A 25,786-nucleotide genomic window follows, 5' to 3' on the forward strand; every position below is an offset into this window, starting at 1 on the left:
GAACTGTGGACCTCCAGCTGTTTTAAAGCTACAACTCCCAGCATGCCTGGACAGCAACATGCTGGAAGTTGTAGTTTTGCAACAGCTGGGGAGCCACAGTTTGGAGACTACTGCTCTATGGCAAGGGTCTCCTACCTGTTGCAAAACTACAACTCCCAGCAAAGCCCAGACAGCCACATGCTGGGAGTTGTAGTTTTGCAACAGCTGGAGAGCCACAAGTTGGGGAAATCATTTCCAGCCTGTGGTTCTCCAGCTGTAGCAAAACTACAACTCCCAGCATGCACCGACAGCCTTTGGCTGTCGGTGCATGCTGGGAGTTGTGGTTTTCCAACAGCTAGGGCAGTGTTTCCCAACCAGGGTGCCTCCAGCTGTTGCAAAACTACAACTCCCAGCGTGTACAGAGCCAAAGAGATGGCTGGTCAATGTTGCCCCTCCATAAATGGAAATGCTCTGAATTACTAACGGTGACTGATGCCAGGTCATGCCATGGGGCTTCCTGTTGGCACAAGCCATAGCTCAGCAATAGACCCCCCCCACAAGCAGCAACAGCGCCCCCAGCAGGTATGACATTCTACACGTACATATTTGAATAACTCTGTGGGAAGACTGAAGTCCAGTCCTGAGGGTAAAAAGGAAGAACCCCTCCTCCTCCTCCTCCCCCCATGTCTGCCTTCCTGCCCCTCACCATGTACATGCCATCATACCAACCACGTCTCCTGCCAGACACAGCGCTGAACCACCGAGGAGAGGGGCGTGGCGTCCCGGCAGCGCTCTCCATGGAGACTCAGCAGCCAATCACAACGCTGGAAGCTGTTTACATGGGCGGAGCGTTGCCATAGTTCCCGGAGAAGCCTTTCAGCGCCGCTGGTACTTAATGCCTGGCAGCAGACGGTGGCAGATAAGAAAAGAGCTGGCAATAACTCATCGGAGGCTCCTGGCTTTTCTACGGCTCTTTCTGGAAGCTTCGTGCCCACCCTGTAGCCTCCTGATCAGCCATCAATCAGGTAAGGGGACCCATTCATCCATAGTGCTGCTACCTGCTCAGGGATCGCTACAGGTACCTTATAGGACTATATATATATATATATATATATATATATATATATATATATATATATATGGGTCAAGTCTTGGGGTAAAAAAGTGTGGGAACTCCCCCAAGATTTCCACCCGAGGGCTGCTAATGGAAACAGTACTTCTTCTGTGGAAAAAGTGCAGGAACTCCGTTCCCATGAGTTCCTGCAGGACTTGAGCCCTGTATATATATATATATATATATATATATATATATATTTATATATATATATATATATATATATATATATATATATATATATATAATGGATATAAGCAGTCCCGGAAAAAAGAAAAGTGAATGAACTCACCCATGACTTCCACTCAAAGGCTGGTCCTGCTAATGGGAATGGTGTTCCTGCTGTGGAAAAAGTGCAGGGACTCAGTTCCCATGCTTTCCTGCAGGACTTGACCCCTTGATATAGGGCAAGGAGGGCACCTAGGGCTTGGCATGGTTGGGGGTGGACAAACATGTAAAGCAGCGTGTTCCCCAATCTTTTGCAAAGCTACAACTCTCAGCACTGACAACCCACTGGTACTTTCTATTCCCCAACTTATGTGTCTCCAGATCACTGTTTCCCAACCAGTGCGCCTCCAGCTGTTGCAAAACTACAACCACCAGCATGCCCAGACAGCCAACGTGCAGGGAGTTGTAGTTTTGCAACAGCTGGAGGCACACTGCTTGGGAAACGCTGCTGTAGATATCGCAGCATCACAGCTTCCATCACGACACAGAGTAAGCAATGAAGTAAGATTTTTCCGGAGTAGATCAGATCCTTTTCAGCCCTGTAGGTTGGTACTTGCAACACGGCACAGATCTATGTCCGTTTTTTATTTTTTTATATATTTTTTTTTTAAATCCGCAACAAATCTGCAGCATCTCCGCCATGTATAAACATTTCCTAAAACATGGAGAAAGTGGCGATACTCTGGTTTATATTGCAGTTATCCGAATCATTTACATTGGTGTTTATAAGAGTTCAGTAAGTTCAACCTAAAACCCTACTGTGTTGATCCAGAAGAAGAAGAAAAAACAATTGGCTTCCTCTGGATCAAAACTAGATAGGTAAACAGGATGGACATAGATCTTTTTTTATGTTACTATATCACTATGACTAGAATGTATTTCCTAATGAATGCTTTATTGTAAGGACTTCAATTATATACACCAGTGTTTCCCAACCAGGGTGCCTCCAGGTGTTGCAAAACTACAACTCCCAGCATGCCTGGACAGCCGAAGGCTGTCCAGGCATGCTGGGAGTCGTAGTTTTGCAACACCTGGAGGCACCCTGGTTGGGAAACACTGACATACACATTGGTCTCCAAACTACAACATCCCCCGGCAGGTAAAGGCTGGGACTTTGGGACTAGTTTGAGACTAGTGCACACTAGTGTACCGTATGTGACTTCAATTTTAAAGGGGTTATCCAGGAAAAAAAACTTTATATATATATATATATATATATATATATATGTATCAACTGGCTCCAGAAAGTCAAACAGATTTGTAATTTACTTCTATTAAAAAATCTTAATCCTTTCATTCCTTATGAGCTGCTGAAGTTGAGTTGTTCTTTTCTGTCTAAGTGCTCTCTGATGACACGTGTCTCGGGAACCGCCCAGTTTAGAAGCAAATCCCCATAGCAAACCTCTTCTACTCTGTGCAGTTCCCGAGACAAGCAGAGATGTCAGCAGAGAGCACTATTGCCAGACAGAAAACAACAACTCAACTTCAGCAGCTGATAATCATTGGAAGGATTAATATTTTTTTAATAGAAGTAATTTACAAATCTGTTTGACTTTCTGGATCCAGTTGATATATATATATATATATATATATATATATATATATATATATATACGTTTTTTCCTGGAATACCCCTTTAATCTATTCTCGCTTCATTGCTTTTCTTCTCTAACACTTGTTTATTTTGTTTCAGGAAAAGTCTTCGGACCACTGTGGCTTCCTGAATGTTCGATATCCCCACTCCTGTGCCCTCAGACATGGCAGACAACTGGCTGGCCTACCAGGCAGAGAGTGAAGTAGGGCAAGAATCCCTCTCCAGCTCAGTGAACCTGGACGACAGTCTGACCAGTCTTCAGTGGCTACAAGAATTTTCCATTATCAATGCCAATGTGGGCAAGACCCCCTCCTCATCTGTAGACTCTAATGGGTATCGTCATTTGCCAGGCTCTGCTGCCCCCTGCTCACCGCTGGCAGCTGATCCTGCCTGCCTAGGAATGCCTCACACCCCAGGAAAGCCTACATCATCTTCTACCTCAAGGGCGGCCCACCTGGGTCTCCAACCTCTGGAGGAGATTGACTACAAGACCAACCCGCACGTTAAGCCACCATACTCATATGCCACCCTCATATGCATGGCAATGCAAGCGAGCAAGAAGAGCAAGATTACACTTTCGGCCATCTACAAGTGGATCACAGATAACTTCTGCTACTTCCGGCACGCAGACCCCACTTGGCAGGTAAATAGCCAAAAATACTTAAGAATATCTCATACGTTAGTTTGACATACATTGAGTTAAAGGGGTTATCCAGGAAAAAATGTTTTTTTATATATTTCAACTGGCTCCAGAAAGTTAAACAGATTTGTAAATTACTTCTATTAAAATTTTTTTAATCCTTCCAATGATTATCAGCTGCTGAAGTTGAGTTGTTGTTTTCTGTCTGGCAATAGTGCTCTCTGCTGACATCTCTGCTTGTTTCAGGAACTGCACAGAGTAGAAGAGGTTTGCTATGGGGATTTGCTTCTAAACTGGGCAGTTCCCGAGACAGGTGTCATCAGAGAGCACTTAGACAGAAAAGAACAACCCAACTTCAGCAACTCACAAGTACTGAAAGGATTAAGATTTTTAAATAGAAGTAATTTACAAATCTGTTTAACTTTCTGGAGCCAGTTGAGATATATATATATATATATATATATATATATATATATATATATATATAAACGTTTTTTCCTGGATAACCCCTTTAATCATGGTATAGACCACTCTTCCACAACCTGTGTCTCTCCAGCTGTAACAAAACTACAACTCCCATCATGCACTTACAGCAGTAGTTTTAGTTTTGCAACAGTTGGAGAGCGACAGGTAGGGGAACCCTAATATAAACTGCATGGGGGCATCACATCTATATGCCGACATCTACTCGTCTCCATAAGACACTATGACACTATATGACACTGATGCAGGTCCTGAGGCAATAAGGCATGCACTTGGCATCTTTCTGCCTTACCCCTTTCCCCTGGGTATAATTATCCTCTAGTTCCGTGACTCCCGAGTAACTATTTTGCACATTGTGCTTCCCACAGCATCACGAGTGTTACATTAACCCCTGTGATCCATCAGATGGAGGCAGTCAATTGTTCATTCCCAAATTTGCCATACATTTAAGGTCCAGCGTTTCTGCAAAAGCGCAACACAATTGTTAGTATGTGTGGGCAACAATGGAGGGTCAAAGGAGGTTCCTATACAGGGTCAGTAACTACACCGCCATATATCAGTGTACTATTAGATGGTGGATGTCAGCTCCTTCCCTCCCCCTGTTCTGTAGAATCTGTGTGGCCCTGACAATGCATTGTCTCACGGTAATAGATGGTCCTTGGGAGGGACCAGACGAGACTGGTTTATGGGGGAAATCTTGTACAGTGAGGTGGGAGGAGGAGATTACCGGAAAGGGGGAAACTAGAAGCAACCCCCCCCCCCTTGCCGCTTTAAACAAATATATCTATCTACTGATCTATCTGTGTACATATAACCTATCTATCTCTATCTATCTACATATCATCTATCTATCTGTCTCTATCTATCTATCTACATATCATCTATCTATCTGTCTCTAGCTATCTGTCTACATATAACCTATCTATCTATCTATCTATCTACATATCATCTATCTATCTCTATCTATCTATCTATCTACATATAACCTATCTCTCTATCTATCTATCTATCTATCTATCTACATATCATCTATATGTCTATCTATCTATCTCATATCTATCTATCTATCAATCTGTCTACCTACCTACCTACCTACATATCCTCTATCTATCTATCTATCTATCTATCTATCTATCTATCTATCTCATAGCTATCTATCTATCTGTCTACCAACCTACCTACATGTCATCTATCTATCTATCTATCTCATATCTATCTGTCTACCTACCTACATATCATCTATCTATCTCATATCTATCTATCTCACATCTATCTATCTATCTATCTATCTCTCTCATAGCTATCTTTCTATCTATCTCATATCTATCTATCTATCTCATAGCTATCTATCTATCTATCTATCTATTTATCTCATATCTATATATCTATCTATATATCTATCTATCTCATATCTATTTATCTGTCTACATACCTACCTACATATCATCTATCTATCTCATATCTATCTATCTATCTATCTATCTATCTATCTATCTCATATCTATCTATCTATCTCACATCTATCTATCTATCTATCTATCTCATAGCTATCTATCTATCTATCTATCTCATAGCTATCTATCTCATATCTATCTATCTATCTCATATCTATCTGTCTGTCTACATACCTACCTACATATCATCTATCTATCTATCTATCTCATATCTATCTATCTATCTATCTATCTCATATCTATCTATCTATCTATCTCATATCTATCTATCTATCTATCTATCTATCTATCTATCTCATAGCTATCTATCTATCTCATATCTATCTATCTATCTATCTATCTATCTCATATCTATCTATCTATCTATCTCATAGCTATCTATCTATCTCATATCTATCTATCTATCTATCTATCTATCTATCTCATATCTATCTGTCTGTCTACATACCTACCTACATATCATCTATCTATCTATCTATCTATCTATCTATCTATCTCATATCTATCTCATATCTATCTATCTATCTACCATCTATCTAATCTGTTTTGTGCCCAAACAAGAAAACATGCCTCCAAAACCATAAAGTGTGTAGGAGGCGAATAATGAAAGCGAATCCCCCAGCTCGCCTCCAACTTTACTAGTTTAATTAAACATTGGTGGTGGGGGGCGTCCCAGACACACACAGGTGGTGAGGATGGAGACCGCTGAGGCAAGAATGATAAATATGTTTAACTGGCCAAAGCAATAAGCATCCAGAGTCCGAGAATGGAGGGAGATGAATAGAAAAGAGGAGGTGGGGGCCGTGTCGTTTTTTCTCCCCTTGTTAAATTTCATTAAACAGTAAATAGCGGATCAGGAAGATCCGGGATCCCTGTAGTTGGGGGGGATAGGAGGGGCTGGACTTAGGGTAAAGGGAGAAAAATCGGAATGTAACCATTTTGATGCTTATTTTACTTTACTGGATGCTGCTAAAATTTCCAAAGTGAAAAAAATTACTTAAAAAAAAAGAATGTTGAAATACTTTTAACCAAATTTAATAAAAGGCACCTGCCTCCTAAAAATGAAAGGAGCTGTTTTAGTTTTAAATACAAATTTTCCGTTTTCTGGCTTTAGTATTTGGTAATTCTGTTTAAAGTTTTTGGCCGCACCCACCTGGTTTCTCATGTAAACTTATCCCTCCCAACTTTTGGCTTGAGTGGTGCAAAAAGCAAAATTTTTGCATCGTTTTGGTAAACATGGTGTTTTGTAACAAAATGTTATGCAGTTAATGGCAAAAACAGACACAAATACATTGATGTATAGATAGACAGTATAATAATATTAACTTTTCTCTGATGTTTTTTTTCCTTATGTAGAATTCTATCAGACACAACCTATCTCTGAATAAGTGCTTCATTAAAGTTCCTCGTGAGAAAGATGAGCCAGGAAAAGGTGGGTTTTGGAAGATCGATCCCCAATACGCTGACCGCCTTATGAATGGTGCCATTAAGAAGAGACGACTGCCACCTGTCCAGATTCACCCAGCCTTTGCCGGCGCCCATTCCACTTCCACCGACAATAATATGGGTTCTGTCTGGCCTTTGAGTGTAAGCACCGAGTCCCATCAGCTGTTGAAGGAGTTTGAGGAAGCCACCGGTGAACAAAACTGGAATGGTGAACACGTATGGAACATGGTGGAAAACAAAAGTCACAAGCGCAAGCAGCCATTGCCTAAGCGGATGTTTAAAGCTCCCCGCTTATCCAGTTCTCCTATGCTATCCCATGACGACCAGACAGAACTCGGACCCCTAAAAGGAGATTTTGACTGGGAAGTCATTTTTGAATCAAACATCGGTGACAACTTCTCTGCATTTGAGGACCTAGAAGTGACTCCACCGCTGAGCCCAGTCAGCCAATCTGTTGACCTCACAGTCCACGGTAAGCACATTGACTGTCCTCAGCAGTGGTATCCTATGGGGCAGGACCAAGTAGCAGTTCAGAACAGTTTGGATTTTGATGAAACATTCCTGGCCACCTCATTTCTCCAGCACCCATGGGACGAGGACAGGAATGACTACATTTCAAACTCTTCCAACCTAGATCAGCTGTTCGATCTCAATGAAGAATTCCCCCCAGGACTGAATGACTGGAACTCCATGGGTTCCTATTTACAATAATGGCACCATCTTGGACTTTGTAAGACGTGTGTACATTGTAGACTTACATATAGATATACCAATACATTTTATATTTACATTTATCTGTCGTTGAACTCGTGTAAAGAGGAAGACGTTCAGACGTTTACATGTCTAACAAAAGGGATATAGAACCTCCAATGTGAGACAGCATCTTTACCGAATCCAGGGGGAAATGGTCTACAGGACAGCATGAACTCTGGACATGGAGAAGACCCTTCCCCTATTTCTCAATCAAATGTACAGTACTTAGTATAAAGACAAAGAAAATATCAAACTTTTGTACTTATTTTTCTACAGAAAAACAAAACAAAAAAGAAAGTATGTTTTTTGAAAACGCTATTTCTTTTATTGTGACTTCATTTCTGGTCTTTGGTGAACAGCTTGAGCAAGATATGTTTTATTATACGAAATCATGAAATGATCAATTCTTAATAATGTGCAATGTATTCTCTTCATCTGACGTGGTTTGTACTGACCTCCAGCAAATTGATGGGGAGCGTAGGTTATTTTCCATGTTGGATCTTACATATTCCTACTGGTTGGATGTCAGAACAAACCTTGTCAGATACATATATATATATATGTTGGGTGGTACGTGAATGGGTGCTGCTACCATTTTTCAGAGTTATAAAAGTCTATTCTTAAGAATATGTTTAAGCTTTTGCTGCCAGAGTCCTCAAAGTGTTGCGTACTCCTCTGGTGTTAAGAGTTAAGTAGTTTGCTTCACTTGGATTCTGATATGTGGAAGGGGAACAAATGTGCATGTGTATGTGTGTGTATGTGAATAGAGCTGGCACCAGGGAACAATGAGGAGTTTATGACTGTTCACCGCCTATTTGAATGGCTTAAACATTGTTATGCAATTTCAATTGGGGTGGGAATCAGGGTTGAATACTGGGAAGATTGAAGGACAGCACTCTTGAATGGACATTGAATTTTCTCCTATGGATTAAAATAAATGCATTTTTCTTTAAATTAATTACAATACGTTTTGGCATCTTTATTTGTATATTTATTATAATAAAAAGAAACAAACATCAGTAGTTTAAGATCTATCAACAGCAGATTATTCAGGCCAGACCCAACAACTCGCAGATAAAGATAAACATACTGCGATAACCAAGCATACCTACCCATAAAACATAAAAAGCACCATACTCCATACTAGAGATGAGCGAATTTACAGTAAATTTGATTCGTCACGAACTTCTCGGCTCGGCGGTTGCTGACTTTTCCTGCATAAATTAGTTCAGCTTTCCGGTGCTCCGGTGGGCTGGAAAAGGTGGATACAGTCCTAGGAAAGAGTCTCCTAGGACTGTATCCACCTTTTCCAGCCCACGGGAGCACCTGAAAGCTGAACTAATTTATGCAGGAAAAATCAGCAACCGCCGAGCCGAAAAGTTTGTGACGAATCAAATTTACTGTAAGTTCGCTCATCTCTACTCCATACACAAGTACTCTCTCTCAACCTTTTGAAACTGTATTATTTCTATGGAATGAACTATGGAGTCTTCATAGTTCCATCTTTATGAATGCCCTTGGCACTAATGCCCTTATCAATACCCAATAAAAATTTAGTGTGGGTTAATAAACTGAGCTTCCTAAACTTTTGTAGGTTGCAAGCCACTTTCGAATAAGTAGTTGGTGTTGAACCACACTGAGTTTATGGTGCATTCACACATGCTGGATCTGCTGTGGATTTTACAAGGCAATCCTTGTGTATGGGACTGCATTTGTAAAATCTGTAAGGGTAGGGTAACACGGAGCGCATTGGCAGCGTATTACACACTGTGAATGCCCCGACAGCAGTCATAACAGCAAGCTCCCTGCTGCATCTGGGTAGCTATGTGTGTCCGATCATGACTGCTGGTGGGAAATCCGCCACTACGATCGGACACCCAGAGCTCCCATCCGCAGCAGGGAGCTCACTCTTATGACTGCTCGGCGCATCTGCAGCAGGAAATATGTGGTGACCCTCCCCTTACTGTGGGTTTTGCAAATGCGGATCTGCAACTTCAAATATGCAGGGAATCAGGTGCTGGAGAACAAGCCAAATAATAATATACTCAAGTTTATCCTAATGTTAAAGGGGTTATTCGCCATAAGGTGATTTTAGTAGTACGTACCTGCCAGAACTGGGTATTTCCTGTTGAATTTTGTTCCCTAAACTACACATCCCATAGTTCCATGCTTGTAAGTATGAGGTCACTTTCCTCCCTCCCACCCATCAGCCACCCCACCCACTGGAACACTTGCAATACATCAGTGTTTCCTGATCAGGGTGCCTACAGCTGTTGCAAAATGAACCCATCATTGAAGAAAAAAAAGAACACCCATTGAAGCAGGACAGACTCCCTCTGATCACCTGACTTGTGATGTCAGGTCTTGATGCACTGCAAGCTGGGAAATCCCGAGACACAAGTCATTTTGTATGCTGTTAAAATATTGGAGTGAAAATCACATAAGAATTGTGAGAAAACCGCCACACACAGATACAGACACCATATTATGAACTACACTAACTTTACAGCCCCTGTAGCATAGTCAAATAAAAAAAAGATCCTGGAATACCCCATTAACTACTAGTCATATATTTCGAAAAAAAGTGCCAAATCCTAGTAATGCTGTGACCAGCTTGGTAATGCTTATGTGCTATGGCATCTCTCGTAGATAACATGCAGGTGGGCCCAGAGACTCACAGGTTTCACATGAGTTACCAGATAGGGAACACTACATTGAAAGGACACTTATCAGCCCCATTCATTGCAGTATAGCATGTCATTTATTTATGTAAATCTCTGCTCATTCTGGCTTAAGTAGTCATGTGGGCAGTCCTACTCAGTGATTGACAGCTCACTATATACAGTGGGGATCAAAAGTTTGGGCACCCCAGGTGAAAATTTGTATTAATGTGCATAAAGAAGCCAAGGAAAGATAGAAAAATCTCCAAAATGCATCAAATTGCAGATTAGACATTCTTATAATATGTCACCAAAAGTTAGATTTTATTTCCATCATTTACACTTTCAAAATAACAGAAAACAAAAAAATGGCATCTGCAAAAGTTTGGGCACCCTGCAGAATTTATAGAATGCACTGCCCCCTTTGCAAAGCTGAGACCTTCCAGTGTCATGGATTGTTCTCAATCATCATCTGGGAAGACCAGGTGATGTCAATCTCAAAGGTTTTAAATGCCCAGACTCATCTGACCTTGCCCCAACAATCAGCACCATGGGTTCTTCTAAGCAGTTGTCTAGAAATCTGAAACTGAAAATAGTTGGCGCTCACAAAGCTGGAGAAGGCTATAAGAAGATAGCAAAACGTTTTCAGATGTCAATATCCTCTGTTCGGAAAGTCACTAAGAAATGCAGTCATCAGGAACAGTGGAAGTTGAAGCAAGATCTGGAAGACCAGGAAAAATATTAGACAGAACAGCTCGCAGGATTGTGAGAAAAACAATTCAAAACCCACGTTTGATTGCACAATCCCTCCAGAAAGATCTGGCGGACACTGGAGTTGTGGTACACTATTCCACTATAAAGAGATACTTGTACAAATATGGTCTTCATGGAAGAGTCATCAGAAGAAAACCTCTTCTACGTCCTCACCACAAAAATCAGCGTTTGAACTTTGCAAATGAACATATAGACAAGCCTGATGCATTTTGGAAACAAGTTCTGTGGACCGATGAGGTTAAAATTGAACTTTTTGGCCGGAATGAGCAAAGGTACGTTTGGAGAAGAAGGGGAACAGGATTTAATGAAAAGAAACTCTGTCCAACTGTTAAGCATGGGGGTGGATCAATCATGCTTTGGGGTTGTATTGCAGCCAGTGGCATAGGGAACATCTCACGAGTAGAAGGAAAAATGGATTCAATAAAATTTCAGCAAATTTTGGATGCTAATTTGATGCCATCTGTGAAAAAGCTGAAGTTAAAGAGAGGATAGCTTCTACAAATGGATAATGATCCTAAACACACCTTGAAATCCACGGGGGATTACATCAAGAGGCGTAAACTGAAGGTTTTGCCATGGCCTTCACAATCTCCTGACCTCAACATAATTTAAAATCTATGGATAGACCTTATAAGAGCAATGCGTGACAGACAGCTTAGAAATCTCAAAGAACTGGAAGACTTTTGTAAACAAGAATTATAAAACTCTTGGTTGGCTACAAAAACCATTTACAAGCTGTGATACTTTCCAAAGGGACAGTACAAGATATTAACTCTGCAGGGTGCCCAATCTTTTGCAGATGCCATTTTTTTGTTTTCTGTTATTTTGAAAGTGTAAATTATGAAAATAAAATCTAATTTTTGTTGACATATTATAAGAATGTCTAATCTGTAATTTGATGCCTTTTGGAGATTTTTCCATCTTTCCTTGGCTTCTTTATGCATATTAATAAAACATTTTTACCTGGGGTGCCCAAACTTTTGACCCCCACTGTAGAAGTGTACATAAAGAGCTATCAATCACTAAGTAGGACCACCCACATGACTACTTATCCCACAATGAGCAGAGAGTTAAATAAATAAATAAAAAGTAATCCTAGAACTTCTCTTATAAAAATATATATTAATATGCTCCTCCTGCTCTATAACATCATCCCTGCAGATAAGGCAAAATTTTCATTGTGACGGGTTCCCTTTTATAAAAAAAAAAAAAAAAAAAGGGGAGTGCGCTCCATAGCGTAAAACCGCCGTTGTAAGGTTCAAAAATGATTTTGAGGAACTCTTACCGGAGGCGGTTGTGTGAGCTCACATACAACAATGGTCAGCGTGGGTGAGTGTTAAGCCCTGTCTGCATCCTCCCCAGCCATACGAACAATACCAGTTGAAGACTTCCAGAGAGCGGTGGGTTTCAGCGGCGATGACCAGGGATGGGCACGTCAGGTGTGTGAAGAAAGCCGGGCGAAACACATTGCATTATTTTAAATAAACCCTTTCTTCACTCACCTGACGTGTCCATGCCCGGTCAGCCCCAGGTTCCCTTTTATGGAATGTTGTAACAAACCATGGGGTCCCAAAGGCCTTTTACAGATCCCCAAACTGCACAGATGGACAGAAAAATAATATAATGGAAACTTTTTGTTTGTCTTTGTTTTTTTTATTTCGCTTAAAGGGGTTATCCAGGAAAAAAACTTTTTTTTTATATATATATCAACTGGCTCCAGAAAGTTAAACAGATTTGTAAATTACTTCTATTAAAAAATCTTAATCCTTTCAGTACTTTTTAGCTGCTGAAGTTGAGTTGTTCTTTTCTGTCTAAGTGCTCTCTGATGACACGTATCTCGGGAACTGTCCCGAGTAGAAGCAAATCCCCATAGCAAACCTATTCTACTCTGTACAGTTCCCGAGACAAGCAGAGATGTCAGCAGAGAGCACTGTTGTCAGACAGAAAAGAACAACTCAACTTCAGCAGCTGATAATTATTGGAAGGGTTAAGATTTTTTAATAGGAGTAATTTACAAATCTGTTTAACTTTCTGGAGCCAGTTGATATATATATATATATATATATATATATATATATATATATATCAAGGCTGATTTGTGAGTCGCTCACCCCGTGCATGCCCACCTCGAACCTGTGCCGTAGACCGGCCGATACCGCCTCCGGCTACTCACTTGTAGAAGAAAGGACAAGGTCCGGCACTAGGTTGTAGGTAAAAACTTCTTATTCCTTTATTTCAAGATTCTGCAGTACAGGGTAGAAAGTCTGACGCGTTTCGCTAAAGAGCTTAATCGTCTACGATTAAGCTCTTTAGCGAAACGCGTCAGTCTTTCTACCCTGTACTGCAGAATCTTGAAATAAAGGAATAAGAACTTTTTACCTGCAACCTAGTGCCGGACCTTGTCCTTTCTTCTATATATATATATATATATATATATATATATATATATAGATTAGTTAGGAGTAGCCGTATTAGTCCAGTGATGCAAAAAGCATATATATATATATATATATATATAAAAGTTTCTTTCTGGAATACCCCTTTAAATCAGTAGAAAAAAATGGGAAAAATTCCTAGTTATGTACAGACGCTGTTCACAGAACCAATGATTTGTATATGGACAAAGAAGAAAGATATTATGATACCATGTATAAATTCACAGCACATTTACGTTCTCACAACAATCTTCTGCCAACCATATCACCCTCATAACCCACATAACAGATTTGCGCGTTAGAATTGTACAGGTGGATAACATTTCTAGGTAAAATATGGCTATATTATTGGCGTGCATGTGGTAACCCAGCAATAGAGACATGGGTTTTGTGCGGTAAGCATTGATCTCAGATTGGAGTTTTTTGGTTTCTGATGGATCCAAGGGTTAAATGGGGGCAGAGAGGGAAATTAACATAGATGGTTACCAGAGAAATGTGGGAAATGTGTCTGAAACCAAGGGTTAAATCCTCCTAAGTTTAATAGCCTGTGTGACCTCAGAAGAGAAGGGGGCTGGGGGGGTCAGTGAGGCAAGAGTAACTTTGATTTTAGCTTGGAAAGGTCATGGGAGCATAGTCAGAACACTAAAAGATAGAAATCAACTATGGGTATAAAGCTTTCACAATATAAGGAGATTTAAGGGCTCGGCCATAGTTAAATGTTATTATAGACCAGTGGTCCCCAAGCTGTGGCCCTCCAGATGTTTCAAAACTACAAGTCCCAGCATGCCTGGACAGCCGTTGGCTGTCCAGGCATGCTGGGAGTTGTAGTTTTGCAACATCTGGAGGGCCACCATGAATCTGCTCGGTTAACTCTCACATGTAAATAGGGATGTGTGCATAGTGAGGACTGTTCAATACTGAATATATTGTGTTAGTGGGCCCAAGAGTCAAGAAAGCGGAGTGCTGACAGACCTCTCTATACACATGCACGCTCAGTTTGGCCGAGCAGCTGCCAGACACCTCTTTTCGCGCACAAGTATCCAGCATATTGAAATCTTGTCTGACATCTTGGCATTGCATTCTCTCGCTTACATGTATACGTGTGTTATTAGCCAGGGCTGCGGAGTCAGTAAGTTAAAGCTCCAACTCCAGTTCCTCTGTTTTATCGGATTCCAACTCCTCTCATATAAAAACTTGATTAAAGGGGTTGTCCAGGAAAAAACTTTTTTTTATATATATCAACCGGCTCCAGAAAGTTAAACAGATTTGTAAATTACTTCTATTAAAAAATCTTAATCCTTTCAGTACTTATGAGCTTCTGAAGTTTAGGTTGTTCTTTTCTGTCTAAGTAATCTCTGATGACACCTGTCTCGGGAACCGAGGTTTGCTATGGGAATTTGCTTCTAAACTGGACAGCTCCCGAGACACGTGTCATCAGAGATTACTTAGACAGAAAAGAACAACCTTAACTTCAGAAGCTCATAAGTACTGAAAGGATTAAGATTATTACAAATCTGTTTAACTTTCTGGAACCAGTTGATATATAAAAAAAGTTTTTTTCCTGGAATACCCCTTTAAGCGCATGTGAGCGAGAAACAGCCCGTCGGCCTCAGTTCTATCTATGACCTGATAGAATAAACTTCGTGAAACTGCAGTTCCAGTGCCTCCTCAAGTTTTCTTCCAATTTGGATTATTATTATAATGTTTTGGGTTCTTGGTTAAGCCTTTGATTCTCTACCACTATTGATTAATTGTCTATGGAGAAGTTATTTCTGCTATATTTTGGATTGCTTTTTGTAACAGATTATTTACCATGTACCATGTGCCGCTTTTCTGTTCTTTTGCATATATTTATTATTTTTTCCCCTTTTTTGGTATTCATTTTGCAATAATTATTTTTAGGGCATTGATGATATAGGGACAACTAAGTTGGAGTCTCTACTTAGGTCTCTACTTATATAGAATGGCCCAGATTTATCAAACTGTGTGAGAGAAAAAGTGGAGTGATTTTCCCACAACAACCAATCACAGCTCAGCTTTCACTTTACCTCAGCTCATTAGCTGAGCTATGATTGGTTGTTGTGGGAAAATCTCTCCACTTTTTCTCTCACACAGTTTGATAAATCTGGGACAATATCATTAAAAACACACACATAAATATATATATATATATATATATATATATATATATATTATATATATATATTTTTTTTTAATTTTAATTTCAATTTTTTATTTATCATAAACTAGAGTTGTAGTTGGTACATTTTTACCAGCTTCACACAAACATGACCAGGGTTCTGGCTTTGGCTTCACAGTAGCACAAAATTTTGTAAAGGTCCAATAACTATTTGGCAACCCTGGACAGTCTCCTATTTCAGCACTATTTTACGGCTTCCCGACATTGGCCAAGTGCATACAACATGAAAAGTATGGTGAAAAGTGTCTCATATCTGTCACCGCTTTTGTCATATAAGCGCAACATGCGCTTTGTTATCTAGGCGTTGCATGGCCTGAAATACAAAATGGCTACTTTCTTGTGCCTTTGCAATGCAGGTTAACCTTGTCTGGAATCAGCAGCTATAACCGGGGAACTGTTATGTTGCTGCAGGGATATAAAACACTGCAGGACTCCATACTTGCCTGCAGTCCCCAGGGGTCCTCTATATATCTGGGTTTTAGGATATTGAGGGGTTCCAAGTGGAAATCCCTTGTATCAGCTTAATATGTTACATTAAGGTGGATTAAAGGGGTACTCCGGCGCTAAGACATCTTATCCCCTATCCAAAGGATAGGGGATAAGATGCCTGATCATGGGGGTCCCACCGCTGGGGACCCCCGTGATCTTGCACGCAGCACCCCGTTAGAATCAGTCCCCAGAGCGTGTTCGCTCCGGGTCTGATTACTGGCGATCACAGGGACGGAGCAGTGTGATGTCACGGCTCAGCCCGTGTGATGTCACGCTCCACCCCCTCAATGCAAGCCTATGGGAGGGGGCGTGACAGCTGTCACAGGTGCGGGGCCGTGACGTCACACTGCTCCGTCCCCGTGATCGCCAGTAATCAGACCCGGAGCGAACACGCTCCAGGGACTGATTCTAATGGGGTGCTGCATGCAAGATCACAGGGGTCCCCAACGGCGGGACCCCTGCGATCAGGCATCTTATCCCCTATCCTTTGGATAGGGGATAAGATGTCTTAGCACCGGAGAACCCCTTTAAAGGAGATCTCTGGCAAAAAATAACATCCCTTATCCGCAGGATAACCAGGCCCTCAGTGAGGAGCAACAGACGGCACCTGCTCAATTCCTATGGGAGTGCCGGAAAAAACCCAAATGCAGCTCTCTGGCATCATCGGTGTTCCCATAGAAATGAATGGAGCGCGTGCCGTCTACCGGTAGACAACACATGCTTCTCACTGAGAATGGCAGGGTCCCATCCCGATGATCGCGGGGGGTCCCAGTAGTCAAACCCCCACTTATCAGCTACTTATCCGCTATCCTATAAATAGGGGATAAGTTAATTTTTGCCTGAGTACTCCTTTAAATTAGGACATTTTAATTAGACAACCTTTTAGGGGAGGGATACAATTCTTTTTATAAAGAATGAAATGGGAAAAGGCTGTTTTACGAACCACTGTAAGAGAAGTTGGTTGTATTTCTGTTTGAGCAAACATGTCGGTATTGCATAATGCATCGTGGCTAGCCTCCATAACTGAGAGGAGTGAGGAGGAGTATTGCTAGGAAGCCATAACCCTGAATTGCTTCTTAGCTTCACGCCCTGGGGTGCCTCTGATTGTCTTCATGTCTACTAGACTAGGATTTATAGCTAGAGCTGCTATGGAGCAAGAATAGGAGCCACATGAGTCAGCTGTAGTATGCAGGGTTGTTAATCCCTGCTTCTTTTTAGCTAATGGTGACACTTATTTGTAGTGATGCCGGTAGCTGTGCTCTGTTAATTGTAGTCCCTGAGAAAGGTTTTTGAGAATAAAACAAAATAAAACATCAATTTACATTGCATTGTCCTTTAATGTTCAATGTAAACAGTGCTCAATGTGTATTGTCGATGGGTGACGTTGTATACCAGAAAATCACAGATAGGAGCCAAATAGATTGCAGTAATACAGTGGTCTCAAATCTCTGATTCTCCAGCTGTGCAAAACTAACATTGTAGCTTACACCTGAAATTGGAATAAGTTATTTTAGAAATCTACTGACAGCTCAGAACTGAACGAGATTACAAAGTGGTGGTGGTTATCGCACAAAAAAGTTACAAGCGGGCTAAAAAGTCGCAAATCTACACCACAAGAACCATGGCTTAGAAAACTACCTTTGGAAAGCACTCTTAAAAAGTCACACAGTTTTAGAGCAACTGCGAATTGTGCAAAAAAATTCTCAGAGGAAGAGAAGGAATCATACAAAAGTGTGTCCTGAAGTGGTTTATTGTTTTTTGCATATATGCACAAAGTTTGTCAAACCCGTCTGATAGTATGATAAATATGGCGCACATTAGCAAAGCAAAAAATTAAATAAATTACTTCAAAACTCACTTTCCAAAGACAACAATGATAAATGTCCCCCAATGTGTTTGGGCACCCACATTGCAAATAAGACTCAATGTGGATAAATGTAAAATAATGCATCTGGGTACTAATAACCTACATGTATCAGATGTCTTAGGGGCTGTTAAACTAGAAGAGTCACTAATAGAAAAGGGTGACTTGTAGATCATAGACTACAGAACAGCATGCAATGTGCATCTGCTTCAGATAACTAGGTGCAGGGTGCATGGTATAAATGTCAGTTTGTGACGCCAGGCCACCGTTAACCTACACAGGCCGGTGATATGACAACTTCTCCTGGGCCAGGCACGGGGTAATAAATACACCAATGCCGGGTTACGGATAACTGTCTCTTTACTGATGGTAGAGGTAGCAGGTCTTTTACAACACAGACATTTGTGCAGTGAGACGGACAGAGTGGAACCCAGGGAGCCTATCGCCTTGTTGGGAGTTGTTGTGGCCATTAAATGCAGCCTGGGGATTAGTGGCAGCGCACACTGACTGAAATCTTTAGCTTGACTGACTGACTGAAGTAGAGATTTTCCCGACGAAGCATTTGCTTACCGCCAGGCTTTGACAATTAACCTGTGCACATGGGTCTTTTCCTGAGATTTTGCGTGGCTGTGGAATTTAGTAGACTTTTTCTCCCTTAGGCTTCTCCTCAGCTTGCTAGCTGGAACCCACTCTCCTCTCACTGACTCCTTCTCCTCACTCGACTTAACTAGAAACTACTAAAAACTGACTCTTCTTCCCCCTACACTACTATAAGGGCTAGGTTTGGGGGTCTCCCATTGGGGCATCAAGGTCACCTGGTCACTCTGCCTCGAACTCTTAAAGGGGTATTCCAGGCCAAAACTTTTTTTTATATATCAACTGGCTCCGGAAAGTTAAACAGATTTGTAAATTACTTCTATTAAAAAATCTTAATCCTTCCAATAGTCATTAGCCTCTGAAGTTGAGTTGTTGTTTTCTGTCTAACTGCTCTCTGATGACTCACGTCCCGGGAGCTGTGCAGTTCCTATGGGGATATTCTCCCATCATGCACAGCTCCCGGGACGTGACATCATCATTGAGCAGTTAGACAGAAAACTTCAGAAGCTAATAACTATTGGAAGGATTAAGATTTTTTAATAGAAGTAATTTACAAATCTGTTTAACTTTCCGGAGCCAGTTGATATATATATATAAAAAAAGGTTTTGCCTGGAATACCCCTTTAAGGGTACAGTGAACAATGAAATACATAACATAACATGACAATATCACACAATATAGCAAAGTGAAATAATGAAAGAGTAGGCCCAGTAAATAGTCAGTAAGGGTATCCAAGGCAATCTCTAGCCCACAGAACAGCCTTTGGTGCTGGGACACCACAATGGTCAGCAGAATATTGTCATGTATCAAAAGAGGCATGGACTCCCGGGACAGGGACATAGTACACTGCTCAAAAATAAAGGGAACACTAAGATAACACATCTTAATGAATGAATTAATGGTATGAAACACGTTTGTCTTTACATAGTTGAATGTGCTGACAACAAAATCACACAAAAATTATCAATGGAAATCAAATGTATCAACCCATGGAGGTCTGGATATGGAGTCACACTCAAAATCAAAGTGGAAAACCACACTACAGGCTGATCCAACTTTATGTAATGTCCTTAAAACAAGTCCCAATGAGGCTCAGTAGTGTGTGTGGCCTCCACGTGCCCGTATGACCTCCCTACAACGCCTGGGCATGCTCCTGATGAGGTGGAGGATGGTCTCTTGAGGGATGTCCTCCCAGACCTGGACTAAAGGATCCGCCAACTCCTGGATAGTCTGTGGTGCAATGTGGCATTGATGGATGGAGCGAGACATGATGTCCCAGATGTGCTCAATCGGATTCAGGTCTGGGGAACGGGCGGGCCAGTCCATAGCATCAATGCCTTCCTCTTGCAGGAACTGCTGACACACTCCAGCCACATGAGGTCTAGCATTGTCTTGCAATAGGAGGAACCCAGGGCCAACCGCACCAGCATATGGTCTCACAAGGGGTCTGAGGATCTCATCTCGGTACCTACCTCTGACAAGCACATGGAGGGCTTATCCTTATTCTGGATAAGTTCAGTAGTTACCATCTACATCCACATCACCTTTCCATGCTTAGTTGTACTTGATAGAGATCCATTATATGGACAAAATTATTCGGACACCTACACATTCGCATTCTAAACGCCCAGGCATTAATAATCTCCCTTCTTTTGGGAAGACCTTTTATGATATTTTAGAGAGTGTCTGTGGGAATGTTTCTTCACAAAGAAGAGCATTTGTTAGGTCCCACATTGTTGGATTAGAGAGCCTATGCTTGGCATTGTGCTTGATGAGGTAAGGCTTACCGTATATACTCGAGTATATACAGTACGTACAGGCCATCGAAACACATGAGATGAAGCTCCTGTCAGGCAACAGGTTTTGTGCTTATTTTAATGCTCGATGAGTCGGTTTTGGTGCAAGCAACATATTTAGCGACTTTTATGCATCTTTTGATATAGATAATTTCACTCTTTTTGCCTACCCATAGAATTTTTCTTTTTGGTCACGAATTTATAATTTGCAACTTTTGTCAAAAGTCCCTATATTGTGCGCAAAGGTACTTTTTTAGGCGCAAAGCTACACCACCTACCAGTAGGCGTGAGAATCACTTCTACCTTCCGCAATTCACCCTTAAACCTCTTGTGGACGACAGCGTCCCACTCCCCTTCTATGACACGTGCTCAGAAGCTGAGCGCCGGTCATGGCTGGGTGGTCCTGGTCCCTATCTGCCACCAGGACCCATATTTAATGCCAGACATCACCGATCACGGTGATGCCCAGCTTTAACCCCTTAGACACCGCAACAAATTTGATTGTAGCATCTAAAATGCAAGTAAAAATGTCCTGGCAGCTCTGTGAAATTAAAGGGGTACTCAGGTGGAAAACTTTATTTATTTATTTTTATCAACTGGTGCAAGAAAGTTAAAAAGATTTGTAAATTACATCTATTAAAAAAAATCTTAATCCTTCCAGTACTTATTAGTGACTGTATACTATAGAGGAAATGTCCAGAGCAGGAGAAAATCCCCATAGCAAACATATGCTGCTCTGGACAGTTCCTAAAATGAACAGCAGAGGTCAGCAGAGAGCACTGTGGTCGTGGCAGAAGAAAAATCCAATAAGAAAAGCATTTCCTCTGTAGTATACAGCTGCTAATAAGTACTGGAAGGATTAAGATTTTTAAACAGAAGTCATTTACAAATCTGTTTAACTTTCTGCCACCAGTTGATTTATAAAAAAAAAAAAAAAGTTTTCCACTGGAGTACCCCTTTAAGTAAAAATACCTAACCTGCCAAATTCAGGACCCGGGAAAGTGTCTACTTCCCTCCCTAACAAGCGTCTAGAAAAAGTGTATGTGGTAGAGCTTTTCCCACCACAGCAGAGCTGCGCAAAATTCATCATCCTGCTGCACCTTCTTGATAAATAAGATCCGTGCTAGTCAAACCCACCACAAGAGATGAGCGAACTTACAGTAAATTCGATTCGTCACGAACTTCTCGGCTTGGCAGTTGATGACTTATCCTGCGTAAATTAGTTCAGCCTTCAGGTGCTCCGGTGGGCTGGAAAAGGTTTATACATTCCTAGGAAAGAGTCTCCTAGGACTGTATCCACCTTTTCCAGCCCACCGGAGCACCTGAAAGCTGAACTAATTTATGCAGGAAAAGTCATCAACTGCCGAGCCGAGAAGTTCGTGACGAATCGAATTTACTGTAAGTTTGCTCATCTCTACCCACCACCCAAATAAACAGGAAAATAGCTCTACCGTAGACATTCTTTGATAAATCTGGGCCTATGTGCTTCAGCACTCAGTGACCCGCTCTGTATATAGTTCCTAAGGTAAGATGGTTATAATTATTATAAGCAGAACAGGATAGATCCTCCAGATCTATAGATCCTCTTTGCAAGAGGATTCTGAACAAAAGACCCCAATATTTCCCCAACTAGACAATCCCTGGTTCCATACATCAGATACTTTTTTTTTATTTCAAGTGTAGAATCCAAATGACGGAGAAGGTGGTGGAGGGGAATACACATCAGAGTACAAAGCTGAGTAGTTGTGCAACAGCTGCAGAGCCACAGGTCAGAAGCCACTGCTATACAGAATCTGTGACCCCGTGACAAAATTCTTGCCTAAAATGCTTGAGGTAACTAGAATAATGGTGCTAGAAAAAAAAAAATCTTAGTACAACAATTAAGTTCAGAGCACTTTAAAGTGGTACTCCGTTGCTCAGCGTTTGGAACAAACTGTTCCGAACGCTGGAGTCGACGCCGGGAGCTCGTGACGTCATAGCCCCGCCCCATCATGATGTCACGTCCCGCCCCCTCAATGCAAGTCTATGGGAGGGGGCGTGACAGCCGTCACGCCCCCTCCCATAGACTTGCATTGAGGGTGCGGGGCGTGACGTAATTAGGAGGCGGGGCTATGACGTCACAAGCTCCCGGCGCCGACTCCAGCGTTTCGGAACAGTTTGTTCCAAACTCTGAGCAGTATAGCCCTTTAAAGGGGTACTCCGGTGGTGTATATATATATAATTTTTTTTTTTTTTTTTTAATCAACTGGTGCCAGAAAGTTAAACAGATTTGTAAATTACTTCTATTAAAAAATCTTAACCCTTCCAATTATCAGCTGCTGTATGCTACAAAGGAAGTTCATTTCTTTTAGAATTTATTTTTGTCTGTCCACAGTGCTCTCTGCTGGCACCTCTGTCCGTGTCAGAAACTGTCCAGAGCAGGAGAGGTTTGCTATGGGGAATTGTTCCTGCTCTGGAAGTGTCAGCAGAGAGCACTGTGGTCAGACAGAAAAGAAATTCAAAAAGAAAAGAACTTTCTCTGTATTATACGGCAGCTGATAAGTACTGGAGGGATTAAGATTTTTTAATAGACGTAATTTACAAATCTGTTTAACGTTCTGGCACCAATTGATTTAAAAAAAAAAAAATGTTTTCCACCAGAGTACCCCTTTAACCCCTTAAAGGGGTATTCCAGGCAAAAACCTTTTTTTTTTATATCAACTGGCTCTGGAAAGTTAAACAGATTTGTAAATTACTTCTATTAAAAAATCTTAATCCTTCCAATAGTTATTAGCTTCTGAAGTTTTCTGTCTAACTTCTCAATGAGGATGTCACGGCCCGGGAGCTGTGCATGATGGGAGAATATCCCCATAGGAACTGCACAGCTCCCGGGACGTGAGTCATCAGAGAGCAGTTAGACAGAAAACAACAACTCAACTTCAGAAGCTAATAACTATTGGAAGGATTAAGATTTTTTAATAGAAGTAATTTACAAATCTGTTTAACTTTCCGGAGCCAGTTGATATATATATAAAAAAGTTTTTTTTGCCTGGAATTCCCCTTTAAGGACTAAGCCCATTTTGGAATTATAAAAATTTTATTTTTATGTTTTCGTTTTTTTCCTCCTCGCCTTCAAAAAATCCTAATCCTTATATTTTCATCCACAGACTAGTATGAGGGCTTATTTTTTACGCAACCAGTTGTCCGTTGTAATGCCATCACTCACTTTACCATAAAATGTCCCAGCAGTCTGAGCCCCTGCAATCAGACATTTATCCCCTATCCTAGGGGAATAATTTCTTACCGCTGGATATCTTTATATTTTGTTCAGTACCAGAGCAATAACAGGTACTGGGAACAGGAAACAAGGCCATACATTAAAAGGTGTTTGGTTACTGTATCGCTATAATTAGATTCTATCTGTAAGCAATGCATACACCTCCTCATTGTTACAGACCAACCCTCAGTCATGCAAGAAATTACTTCCTGCACTTTACATATATATATATATATATATATTCCAAAAATAAGCAGCACATCGAGAAAAATGAGGGTCTGTAGGTAGGGTGCACGCATGCTGGAGCCACGATCCTCTGGTTCCTTGGTAATAGTCGTAGTAATATGCAGCACACCAAAATCTAGTGCAAAGTGCTTTTTATTCCATGAAGTACAAAGCGACGTTTCGCCGGCCTCACGCCAGAATGCTGGCGTGAGGCCGGCGAATCGTCGCTTTTGTACTTCATGGAATAAAAAGCACTTTGCACTAGATTTTGGTGTGCTGCATATTACTATGACTATATATATATACATATATATATATATATATATATATATATATATATATATTTCTTCCTGTTATTTTTGTCAACCTACCACCCACCTATCACTGGATAGAAAATTACTCATCACATTGATCCCCAGAATTGGATCCATAGCAAGCAACCGTAATGCTGCTGCGGAGAAATCCAGTAACGGAGTATCTATGTTTTACAAACTTCTCTTAAAGGGAAGTTATCATTTTTTTAATCAACTGGTGCCAGAAAGTTAAACAGATTTGTAAATTACTTCTATTTAAAAATATTAATCCTTCCAGAATTATCAGCTGCTGTATACTACAGAGGAAGTTATTTTCTTTTTGAATTTCCTTTCTGTCTGACCTCAGTGCTCTTTGCTGACACCTCTGTCCATTTCAGGAACTGTCTAGAGCAGGATAGGTTTGCTATGGGGATTTGCTCCTACTCTGGACAGTTTCTGACATGGACAGAGGTGTCAGCAGAGAGCACTGTGGCCAGACAGAATGGAAATTCAAAAAGAAAAGAACTTCCTCTGGAACATACAGCAGCTGACAAGTACTGGACGGATAGAGAATTTTAAATAGAAGTAATTTAAAAATCTGTTTAACTTTCTGGCACCAGTTGATTTAAAAAAAAAAATATATTTTTTTTTTCCAGTGGAGTACCCCTTTAAAGCTAAGGCTTCATGGTAATTTTGCCCATGACATAGGTTGCAGGGCCCATTTGAATAATCTTGCCTCAGTTGTTGAAGAATTCACTTCAGGAGACAATACGTTTGAATGTAACCCAATGTTGCTTGGGTTCAGAACCATAACTTCCTAATGAAAAATCTGCCATTGGGCACTTATAATTTTGGTGTCCTCTTATGTGGTAGAGGAGCCTATGGGCTCCCTCAGGGCCCTATAGCCTATGGCCTACAGGCACTCATTTACAGAACCTTTACATGGCTCTATGTTTGGGAGGGCTGCATGAACAACTAGAGAAGATTGCCAAAAGGGTGGAGGAGTGTTTAAACTAGGACTTGAATATTCATGACCTCCCTCCGCCTCTCCCTCTCCTCCCCGCTCTGTACAGGACTCCACTGCACATGTGTCACTTTCTGTGTACACCCGGAAGTGACCTCAGCGCAGTGGAGTCCTGTACAGAGCGGGGAGGAGAGGGAGAGGCGGAGGGAGGGCATGAATATTCATAAGCCGGGTGGTGCTTCGGATGAGCAGCACTGATGTCACAGTGCCAGATGGAGCCTTGTAACCCCGCCTGTGCCAGTTAGAAGATCATTTGCATATCGAGAATAATGAAGATAAAGGGAGAACGGTGGGACGGATCCGGGCATGGTAGGCAGCATATTGATCAGCCTCCCTCGCACAACCAGCCAGTACCTCTGGTTAGTGCGGGGGAGTTCAGTGACAGTTTTCCTTTAGGAGCATCCTCAATAGACCTTGTGGACACATATACCCTACAAAAATAAACATGTTAGAAATAGGAGAAAACTAATGTGGTTAACCA

The 25,786-nt window shown here is 41.3% G+C and overlaps 1 protein-coding gene across 1 annotated transcript; it reads left to right on the forward strand.

Moving 5' to 3' along the window:
* The first annotated feature begins 849 nt into the window (after positions 1-849).
* Positions 850-8,653, forward strand: FOXJ1 (forkhead box J1). Its single transcript, XM_056549779.1, has 3 exons — positions 850-1,004; positions 3,015-3,558; positions 6,849-8,653. The coding sequence occupies exons 2-3, from the start codon at positions 3,046-3,048 to the stop codon at positions 7,647-7,649; spliced, it is 1,314 nt and encodes a 437-aa protein (XP_056405754.1). The 5' UTR covers positions 850-1,004; positions 3,015-3,045; the 3' UTR covers positions 7,650-8,653.
* Positions 8,654-25,786: the final 17,133 nt, after the last annotated feature.

The sequence above is a fragment of the Hyla sarda genome, chromosome 13 (genome assembly GCF_029499605.1).
Source record: "Hyla sarda isolate aHylSar1 chromosome 13, aHylSar1.hap1, whole genome shotgun sequence".
Taxonomy (NCBI): domain Eukaryota; kingdom Metazoa; phylum Chordata; class Amphibia; order Anura; family Hylidae; genus Hyla; species Hyla sarda.

Bases quoted from the DNA above. Each gene is read 5' to 3' on its own strand.
- FOXJ1 (XM_056549779.1), top strand. From the start codon at position 3,046: ATGTTCGATATCCCCACTCCTGTGCCCTCAGACATGGCAGACAACTGG. The intron at 3,559-6,848 runs GTAAATAGCCAA...TTCCTTATGTAG, and splicing joins ACGCAGACCCCACTTGGCAG to AATTCTATCAGACACAACCT.